At 38.8% G+C, this 11,195-nt stretch overlaps 1 protein-coding gene across 2 annotated transcripts; it reads left to right on the top strand.

Moving 5' to 3' along the window:
• The first annotated feature begins 7,761 nt into the window (after positions 1–7,761).
• Positions 7,762–10,465, top strand: pou4f2 (POU class 4 homeobox 2). Of its 2 annotated transcripts, XM_088007692.1 has the most exons (3): positions 7,762–8,825; positions 8,922–8,961; positions 9,246–10,465. In XM_088007692.1, exons 1-3 carry the CDS (start codon positions 8,734–8,736, stop codon positions 10,221–10,223), a joined length of 1,110 nt encoding a protein of 369 aa, XP_087863818.1. In that variant the 5' UTR covers positions 7,762–8,733; the 3' UTR covers positions 10,224–10,465. The 2 variants fall into 2 exon arrangements, with proteins under 2 accessions (XP_087863818.1, XP_014855325.1); XM_014999839.2 differs by having other exon boundaries at positions 7,762–8,961; positions 9,291–10,465.
• The last annotated feature ends 730 nt before the right edge of the window (positions 10,466–11,195 follow it).

The raw sequence follows: 11,195 nt of genomic DNA, 5'->3' as shown, positions 1-11,195 counted from the left end.
TCAACCAATCATTTCCATGTTTATTTATGCATTGTTTGGGATTTTGGGCACATTAACCATGCTTTATTTTAGGTTGTTACAATTTCCAGATATCAGACAGTCACACATGAAATGCATATTTTATAAGACTTTAACAAAATGTTCATATCATCGTCCAAAATTGCACAACACAACTGTAGATGTCTAATTCTCCAGCCAAGCAACAGTCCTGTTTTTATTTGAAGCTGTGCTGTTTGAGCCTTCCGGCTGTGTCAACCTGCCATTTAGATTTAGTCTGAAGTGTTCATCAGCATAGACTATGGCATGTCCTTGTGATTTACAGGTATTCCACTTTTTGGGAAATTATTCAGAAGATTCACAATCAGTAGTTTCACTAGCTTGTTAGCCTTCATCACATGAGATACTTCATTTCACTGCAAAAACACAAAATCTTACCAAGTATTTTTGGTCTATGGTTTCAACTGCAAACCTCTTAGTACACTTGAAATAAGGCAAAACTCGCTTACATTGAAATTGGCAGGAAGGAAGATAGAGGAGCTTGTTTCAAGTAAATAATTCCTTAATATTGATGAAGAAGTGTTAATTTTACTGGCAGATTATTTCACTTATAATGTGGGGAAAAATATTGTTATAAGTGAAATAATCTGCCAATGGAACTATTGATTTCCATCAATATTAAATAATTATATACTTAAAACAAGCTTCTACATCTTCCTGAAAAGTCACTTGTATGTTAGATTTATATTATTTTCAGATATTTACACTAAAAACTACCAAAATACTTGGTAAGATTTTGTGTCATTGCAGTGTTCCTCCAGTGATATCTTTCAGCTACTTGTATGAACTGAACAAATCTGGATAGTTTTGTTTACCAGAAATAAAATAGAATAGAAACGTCCTTTATTGTTCCACAGAGGAGAAATTCGGGTGTAACAGTGAATATGTACATCCACATAAATAATTTCTGAGTGTTAAAAAATATATCTAAAATAACTTCACAAAATATCTATTTAAGAAAAAAAACTAACACTTTAAGGGATTACGGTGGTCTTCTTTTAGTTTTGTCATTTATAGTTTACAGTTGGCAAATTATACTCATAAATTATCTTGCAAATGGCTATGGTTTGATTTCTTTGCAGGTGTGGGCTGGATTGTTTGTCACAAATCTGTCAAGAATTTCAGACACCAGTTAACCGAACAGTTGTGTTTTTGGACCGTGGGAGAAAAACAGTTCCACATGTAAAAATAATCACTTTTGCAAAGGGGAGGAAATGCATATACCTTGCAGAAAGACTCCAGGCCGAGATTCAAACCCAGATCCATGTCGCTACAAGGTAACAATGCTGCCGACTGCACCACTGTGCATCTCCTTTGTAAAATCCAAATGCTACAAACTCTGGTGTACAGAGGGGTCTCAATTTTTAGTTGATGTCTCAACTAAAATACATATTTCTTAGATTCTCTGAGAACTGCTGATACTCATAGAGAGATCAAATAGGAAACCATCAAACATTCCCTGCCAGTTGTGCTGCAGTTCAAGTGCAGCTGTTGAAACCTCTTATTATCTCAGCCGCTGAGCCACTTTCATTGTTTCTGAGCTGCACCACCGTGTGTGACATTTAGTAAATCTAGAGGCTTTCTAGCTTTTGTAGTATGCATTTAAACAACACATTAAAGGCAGAATGTTCCTCTTGGAGCCCTTCACATTTCCCAGGTAAAGCAGATGAATAAATAAAGCCCCACTGTCGGCTGAAACTCCCCCTCTTTGCGTGATTTGCAGTTGCCTTGAGTCAGATCCTGATCTCTTTGTAGACCCTCATGCAACAAGCATTGACCTTCTGCTCCAGCATGTAAAGAGCTCTGTGAGATTCAAAAAGGAGAAGAGGGGGACTGAGAATAAAGCCAGCACCTCCACAAGCCGCCAGGAGACTTCATCCACTCCACACTCCTCTCCCTCAGTCTGGCTTCGTCTGAGCTCAGCTTGTGTCTTGGAGGTAGATACCTTGTTGGAGCCACAAAGGAGCGGCTCTGTAATAAAAACAGCTGTCTCTGGTGGTCTTGGTGTAATTGGGATTGTTAACGTGGAGAGCTCTCCTGAGGGAGGCTGAGCAGAGTATGTCTTTGTGTAAAGCACATAGACACCTCTGCACCAGCAGTCCTCAATTTGATGTAAGTATGAGAGAGAGAGAGGAGAAAGGAAGCAAGCAAGTCACCTGAGTTATGTCAGGATGTGCTGTGTGAGCTCATTCTGTTTTGCTCTTCCTATTTTGATGTCAAGTTATCTTAAATAACAAGAAATCATCATTTCAAAACTGGGGATGCACCAATCCGCTTAGTTAATTTCTGATACCGATACATATATCTGAGGTTTAGAATCAGCGGATACCGATCCGATACAGAAAAACATTGCTCAGTTGACTTAAAATGTTTCTTTTTTTAAATACAACCACAAATGTACAGAATTACAAATTTATCTGGCAAATCTGCACCAGGACAGCACACTTAGATACACCAATAGTTTAATAAGCTTGGTCAAATATGTAAAAACAACTTTTAACTTGTTCTGTCAGTTCAAATGGGAGCATAAAAGCCAATGTGTACAGAAAATGGATGGATGGATATCATCAATATCTGTGTGGGACAAAAAATATATTAAAATCAGATTGATGCTTCTCTAGTCAAAATGCTACCATGTATATCATTAAAGTGTAATCTGTCTCATGAAACCTGTCCTGCTGCAATAAAAGACTTTGTCTTACATAATAAATAAAAGGGAACACTGGGCCAGTCTGAATGCAGGGCTAATTGTAACACAAAGCTTTTATTGAAGTGTTAAAGGTGGAATGTTGTGAACTTTCAATCAGTTTTAGATAATAAGGAAAATATCCAACATTTTAAAGACAGGAGCCTTTATAATTCATAGAGGTTTGTGGAAAAGAGCATTCAGCATGCAGAGCATATATATGTCAAAGAGCAGAATATTGAATATCAATAAAAATGAAACTGTTAATAGAAGTAGAAATGTCTGAAAGATTAATATACATACAGATAAAAATTAATTATTGAGATGTGATCACATGCTCCTCATAAATAAAAAGAGGTGGATCAATAGTTATGTCTTGTTAGTAACCTTCTATGTATTAACAGTGCATAATAAATGGTTAAAGACGGTTAATTTAATATAAAGCTTTAGTATGTCCGTAGTTTGTAATGATACATATTAAATTTATTATGTTCAGATCTGTTAATTTACAGCTATAATGTATCTTGTTGGGGTAAGTTGGAACTATTTACTGCTGCCTCTTTAATTGAAGCTGTAAAGAAACAGCAGTTTGCTGAAAGATACTGTGATGAAGACGTTAAAATAATAAACAGTGCACTAATTTATATTTTTCAATTATTTTGTTAAAAAAAAGTTCTGTAAGCTAAAAACTAAAATGATCAGTTTACAACCCTTATTTTGAAGTGCAAACAGAATAAACTCTTGTTGCCCTGTTGTATTGATGGAGTCAGGTAATAAAAACATAAGTGGGCTGGCAGATAATTATATAAAACTTAAATCTCCTAAACTACAAATCTTTCACCTGGCAGCTAGCTGTTGGCTGCTAATGCTGCTAAATATGGCATTGGCTTCATTAAAACTAAAGGGCTGTGTCACACTTTTTGATGAGCCTGGACTGTATTTATTCAGCTAAAATCTTAAAATCTTAATTGAATACTTTTGTAATGAATAGAGTTTGCTTAAAATAAATCAGCTTGGGATTTCTAAAACCTTTATTTCTATTTGTGAAACCATGAAAATGGAGCACTTTCAATGGTTTTTGGTGTTTCAATCACTGGCGAATAAGTCAACCAGAATAATGGAGCAAAACACATTCAAATACATGTATGTGAGGAAATCTGGAGGGACTGAAATTGTAAACTATGACAAGATATTTTGGTTTTGATTATCCTAGTTTGCTTCTCTTTTTTGAGCAACTACTAGCCTCGTCAATATTTTGTTTTGGTGTGCATACAATATAGCTACAATTAGAATTACTCAATTACTTGCTAAATATTGAAGGTAAGTGATTCAAAATAAAGAGTAAAAGAAGAATATCACCACAAAATATGGGCATGTCAGACCTACACTAGAATATTCTACACTGTGCATAAACTTTAAAATACTGTTTGGCATTTGAAACTTTTACTCTCTTTGTAGAAAAAGTTGCCAATAATAATATTCCATCTCCTTCTTGTGGGCCCAGTATATATCATGTTTTGTGAGGTTTGAGCTGGACGTAAACGCAGACACTAGTACATAAGAAGCATGATGAAATTTGAGATGAACAAACAAATGTTTGCAGTGAGGCATAAAGAGAGCCAGTAAAAAACATGGCAGGATGTAACAGAATGAACCGAGAGTAAACGATGCAAACCAGAGGACTTAAAAACAGAGATGCGACCACTGAAATGGGGATCAGGTGAGTCCAATTAGGGGAATGTTGAACAGCTGTGAACGAACACTGAGCAGGAGAACTGAGCGAAGGAGACAAATTAACACAGACAATACAGAAGGGGTCTGGCACAGACACAAAAGGATCTAAAATTTAAAAAAAAAAGGGTGAAGCCTTAAATTTAAACGGAGAATAAACGGAAATGCACAGAGAAAATAAGGATTTAATAATAAACTAAACACTCAAATGAACTAGTATGGAGAGATAATGGCAATGCTAAATAACTCAACACAGCAAGATCTTATAGACAATAACAAACCACTTGGAAAGGGAAACACGAATACCCACAGATCAAATCAAAATAGTTGCTCCCTAATTATAATCAATGTTAAGGTGCAAAATTGAGCAAACAGCACAAAACTACATTATATTTTACATGAAACTTCTCTATTTATCACCATAATTTATGAAAGATACATCAATGCAAATTCAAATAAACTAACATGAAATGTCTTAAGTACCTGGACATGAGGTGGTGTGTTTACAGGTATGGTAATCTGTAGGTTTAATTATAAGTACAAGTTGGTAAATTTACACCCGTTACAGGTGGAGATGCCATAAAACTCCTGAAATGTTCTTATTGATTTCATTTTGGTATCTCAAGATTGTCAGTCACCCCCTTCTGGCCATTCCATTTAAAACACTCTAGAATAATCCCTATTTGTAAAAATGCTCTTCTGCAAAAATAAACATTTCCTGAATCTCTCCTTTTCTTTTTGTCACATTATAATTACAAACCTGTATGTATTTTATGAGATTTTAGGTGATAAACCAACACAAATACTGTATAACTGCTTACACAAAAGGGACAAATGAGAAAAGAAATGAATATTTTTTCCAAATAAAAACCTGGAAAGTGTGGTGTGCATGTTTTTAGCCTTTTTTTTTTTTTTTTTTTTGAAGCTCCAAAATATATTCAAACTACCTTCAGATGTGACTTAAGTGACTTAGATTCTACAGTGGTGTAATATCATCTTAGTGTAGTTCAGTATAAATCCAATCTGAGAGGTCCATGTTAGATATAAAAATATGTTGACAAGACAAATATAAGCTGATTACTTCACAAATCTACCAAGAAAAAAACATTGTTGAAAGAAAGTCTTACAATCCTCTGGTTAAACAGGAACATTTAAATTTTCACCTTCATGCTTTCATACATAAATGTTTTTTTTAGTGGGATCACACAAGGAATTTAGGTAGAGTTAATTGGAAAATGGATGAAAGCAAAATGCAAGGCAATGTTGAAAAAAAAAATCATTTTAGAGACTTGAGGCTGAAGAGACGGTTCTCCTTCCACAGCACAGAAACCCTAAACATGAATCCAGAGCTAAGTCGAATGGTTTAGATCAAGCCATGTTCATGAGTCTGAGCCATCTCGCAAAGATGAATTGGAAATCACAGGCAGAGAGAATACAAATGCATATCAAACTTTTCAGATATGAATTAGTTAAAAATATTTCATTCCTTATTAAAAAAAAATCTAAAATAAAATCCAAATAAAATTAACTGCAACGTCTGGGTGAGAATTGAACAATTTGCAAAACACTGTGGGCCTAAATCAAAACTTGTTCTGTTCTCCAACAGATTTCTGACTGCAGGTAAATAGTGTGGTGTAATTGTGTTAGTGTTTGCCATGACAGATCCTTCAGAGATAATCCTGTTAAGCATTCAGACATGATGTCCTCCCTCAAACGTGAGAAAGCTGTTGGCAAAGGATGCAAAAGCCTTTAGGTTGGGAATAAAAACGCGCTAAGGAAAGTGTTGGAGAGCATGCTTCAAAGCCAATTGCTTTTGAGAAGCCAGGGCTTGATTTATTTGACTTAAGATATACTTTTTTGTGTGTTTCATTGTGAATGAAAATTTCATACACCGATTTAGAGGTGGTGAAATATAAATGATTCCTTTAAAGTTTCATCATAAATCAGTCTTGTCGGTATATGTGAGCAGACGCTGATCCCTCCTTGATGTCTCCGGAGCCCTGATCTCCGTGTCTCCCCCCCAACCACCACCTCATCTCCTCCCCCCTACTTCACCCCGATCTCTTAAGGTGGCTCCAGCAGCGCCTGTTTGTCCCGCTGGGGGGAACCGCGTCTTGCTGCTGGGGAGATATCTGGCAACACCAACAATGCTGCTGTCACAGCTGTGGGGAAATCCAGCTCTGGAAATAAATATATATACATTTATATATATTTAAACCTGTAAAAGCAAAATGCAGGAATGAGATTGTTACCTCTGCTGTGAAAAAGCCAGCAGGATCTCCACGTTTTCTTCGCCGCGTAACTAACTGTGCTGTACAATAAGCGGCTGAAATACGTATGACTTATGCTGAACGCATGGATCCACTCAAGGGCTGCAGGATGCCTGTTCCGCTCAGTCAGCCGTAAAATATGTAGAAACTGTAATGCACTGAAATATTGCAGTAACGAAACACAATTAAAAGGGATTCAGAAATGTGTATTAAAAAAAACAGAAATGGTTAACGCCTCTAACATTTATGTCAGATAATGCAAACAGAAGTTTTGCTTCAAAATGAAATACGACAAATAAAACAAAATAAAATTATTTAAAAATATAATTTTAAAAAATTGAATGATGATTTTAAAAACTTGTATTTTGTTTTTTTCCATAATTTCCTGACGTTTTAAATCTATCACCCTGCGGATCATCTTAAACAATTTAGATACTTCTTGTTAATTACACTGTGATTAAATGTTGTAATTACGTTGCCAATAATGTGCCCTTAATTAGCGGAGAGATAAGATAATGGCTTGCTATGACAAGAATATTAATTTAGAAGTAGCTCATTTTTACTATTATTTTAAACCAACTTGGGTTTTCGTGCATTAGCTCACAGTGTAGTGGAAAAGGGAAATATGCGACTCTAAGGCAGCAAAGCAGGGTGAAAACTAATTTTGATAAGTTTAGTTTAATTACTTTAATACAAATGGAATTGATAAAGAAAATCAAATAAATTAAATACTAAAATTTTGAATAAATTAGTTTGAACCTTTTGCTGATGTTTAGTTGTTTTTCTTCGCGGTAAATGAATAAAAATAATTAAAGCAATAACATGTATTTAACTTTTCATTTTCAAGCAAAGAGATAAAAATGTGGAAGTATATTTGGTGTTATTAATATTCAATAATATTATTTGCTAGCATGTCTTAAGCGTGGTTGGCAAAATTTAAAGATAAAATATTTTCACAAACACAAAGAGGGAATAAAAAAACTTCACTGTGGCTCATTAGAAGACGTGCTGGTAACGAGGTGTTGGTGATGAAGTAGAGTCATTGGAAATAAATGCCTTGTTGTAGACTGCCCATGCGCAGAGTCCCCAGCGGCGGCGGCGGTGTGGCTAATGAAGAATAATAAATCATGAAAGGGTTTTTCAGGTGCAGCTGCGAGTGGAGTGTGTGTGTGTGTGTGTGTGTGCGTGTGTGTGTATGTCTCTATGTGTGTGTGAGAGAGAGAGAGAGAGAGAGAGAGAGAGAGAGAGAGAGAGAGAGACGCAAAGAGAGGAGGAGAGGGAGGGTGTGTGTGCGCGAGAGAGAAGGAGAGAGAGAGAGGGAGGGAGAGAGAGAGAGAGAGGCGGAGAGAGACTCAGTCTGCCCTTCGCCTCAGAGCGCAGCCAGTTTGGGTCCCCGCAGCATTCAACCGAGTCGAAGAGGTACAGTCACCAAGACTACTTTTTCCACTTACGTCCATTTTCAAGACGGAAGCTTTTTTTTTTTTTTTTTGACTAAAAACAAAACAAAAAAAGAGCAACGAAAACAGCAACTATAGCTCGAAGTTATTTTGGAAATCCTAAAAGACGAAGAGAAACTTTTTTATTTTTATTTTTTTCTGGCATCTGTGAAGAGTTTCTACCAAAAGAAAAAAAAATTTAAAAAAAATTAAAATCCAAGGCAAAAAAATATATTTGGTGGAGATTGATGGAGAAACGCTGAGATTGTTTTTGAACATCGCGCCACAAGTCTGTAAAGGAAGGGGGTCAGCCGCCTGGGTCTTTGGCGTCTGTGATTCCTCACCTCAAACCAGACCAGACCACCTCCACACCTGCTCCAGTAATAATAAATAAATGTGACTCGGTGTCGGACCGCCGTCTTTTTCCTGCCTGAGCGTTTTACTCGACAGCGATTCGAGATTCCTGCGAAGCTATTGGACTTGAACTCCTAGCCGAGGAGGCGGAGTCTTAACTTATTAAAAGGAACTTTCGGAGGTTCGGGCGCCAGCAAATATGATGATGATGTCTCTGAACAGCAAGCAGGCTTTCACCATGGCCCACACCAGCCTGCCGGAGCCCAAGTATTCCTCGCTGCACTCATCCTCGTCCTCCACTCTGACTTCCAACGCACCGTCGTCCTCCTGCTCATCCTCCCGCCACAGCAGCAGCAGCACCATCATCAGCAGCAGCGGCAGCAGCAGCTCGGAGGTGATGCGCAGAGCCTGTCTCCCAACCCCACCGGTACGTATTCTGCATAATCACTGCTTAAAGGCACATTTTGACAGCCCACTTTTTTTTTTTTTTTTTGCTTGATGTTTTTTTCATGTCTGCACAGCAAATCACCCAACACCTCCATTTTTTTTTCTCACTCTGCTCAACTTATGTATTCAGCCGGCTTTGCCTTTCGTATTAATTTTTATGACCTGGGATGTTGCATGCGTCTTGTTTTGTGTGCTCCCCCTTTTTTTATGATTTCTTTTTTTTTTCTCATTCTGGAAATGTTTTAAACCGAGGAGTGGAGGGAGAATTCCCTGCTGACAGTTATGTGTGCATTCTATTTGCAATTGCAGAGCAATATATTCGGAGGGTTGGATGAGAGTTTGTTGGCCCGGGCTGAAGCTCTAGCGGCGGTGGATATAGTCTCGCAGACCAAGAGCCACCACCACCCTCCACATCACAGTCCCTTCAAGCCGGACGCGACCTACCACACAATGAACACTCTCCCCTGCACCTCCTCTTCCTCCTCTTCCTCGTCGGTGCCTATTTCTCATCCGTCCGCCTTGGCTAGCCACCACCATCACCACCACCACCACCACCACCACCAGCCTCACCAGGCGCTGGAGGGGGACCTGCTGGACCACATCACCCCGGGACTCGCGCTGGGAGCCATGGCAGGGCCGGACGGCTCGGTGGTTTCCACGCCTGCGCACCCTGCCCACATGGCTGGCATGAACCACATGCACCAGGCGGCCATCAACATGGCTCATGCCCACGGGCTACCGCCGCACATGGGCATGAACGACGTGGACGCCGATCCTAGGGACTTGGAAGCATTCGCGGAGAGGTTCAAGCAAAGGAGGATCAAACTCGGGGTCACCCAGGCGGATGTGGGGTCAGCTTTAGCCAGCCTTAAGATTCCCGGAGTGGGCTCTCTCAGTCAGAGCACCATCTGCCGCTTCGAGTCCCTCACGCTCTCCCACAACAACATGATCGCTTTGAAGCCCATCTTGCAAGCGTGGCTGGAGGAAGCCGAGAAATCGCACAGGGAGAAACTTAACAAGCCCGAGTTGTTCAACGGCGCGGAGAAGAAGAGGAAGCGCACGTCGATAGCCGCGCCGGAGAAGCGCTCGCTGGAGGCCTACTTCGCCATCCAGCCGCGTCCCTCCTCGGAGAAAATCGCGGCGATCGCTGAAAAGCTGGACCTGAAAAAGAACGTGGTGCGGGTCTGGTTCTGCAACCAGCGGCAGAAACAGAAACGAATGAAGTACTCCGCATGCGTCTAAAAGAGAGAGAGAAAGAGAGCTAGAGAGAGGGGAAAAACACCACAAAAGACTTGGAACTGAATAAAGATTATTTGTATCATATTTCCTAACTCACACCCTCTTTTTCAATCATAAGACTTTGAACTTCGAAAAAAAAATTATCCTGAAAACGAACAATGAGTGAAAAAAAGAGAAAAACTCACCACGACTCTGTCAGAGGAAGATGTGGAGTCAATAAAGCATCGTTTGACGGAGCAAGTAAGAACCACTGTTTCCACTTACTATGCCTCACCTTTTCAATGCCAGCGCAGTCAGAGTTGCTTCGATTTTTATTTATAATTCCTTTTAAACGCTGATTATTATTTCACGACAAAAGCAGCATTTTTGTGATTTATTTCTACGCAAAACTAGGTTGTTTTAATTCAAAGCACTTGGTTGGTTGTTCCTATTTTAGGCTTCTGAGCTACATTTTCTTCCCTTCGAGTTCATGACAATGCAGTCTGACATTTATTCAGGTCCGTGGGGGGATTAAGCGGACAGTTGGTCCTGAAAGCTAATATTAGATTACTGCCAAATAACCTTCTGTAAATTAACATCTTACTTGTCAAACACTTCATTTTGTGTCTAAATGTGTTATTCTTTTCACCCATTTTGTTTTCAGCTCTAAATCAGGGATCTGTTTCTGAGATTCCCGGCGTTTGGACTCAGATCGGGTTGTTTTTGAGGCCTCAGTGTGCGGAATGATCAAAACACTTTGAATAATTCGTGCAGATTATTGTGATTAAATATATATATTTTTTATTTTTAATTTGCCGTTTATGTTTCGTTTACAATCCAGCATGGGCCGGCTGTCTTATGAACTATTTATTGGGTGAGGTCATGTTTACTTCATTATATATTTATTGGGAATCCCCCCCTCCCTCCTCGTTTAGCTTGAGAAAAATCAAATTCTGACAGCAGCTCGGCTTGTTGTTGTGGTTTAAAGGGAAGCGA

This window comes from Poecilia mexicana, unplaced genomic scaffold (assembly GCF_051168715.1).
Source record: "Poecilia mexicana isolate PSO_F unplaced genomic scaffold, ASM5116871v1 scaffold_1, whole genome shotgun sequence".
Classification (NCBI taxonomy): Eukaryota; Metazoa; Chordata; class Actinopteri; order Cyprinodontiformes; family Poeciliidae; genus Poecilia; species Poecilia mexicana.
The sequence above is the reverse complement of the archived record's forward strand: the minus strand, read 5'-3'. Positions and strand labels throughout refer to the sequence as shown.

Coding starts and splice junctions, on each gene's coding strand:
- pou4f2 (XM_014999839.2), top strand. CDS start 8,734: ATGATGATGATGTCTCTGAACAGCAAGCAGGCTTTCACCATGGCCCAC. Junction 8,962..9,290: donor CCTGTCTCCCAACCCCACCG/GTACGTATTCTG, acceptor TTGCAATTGCAG/AGCAATATATTCGGAGGGTT.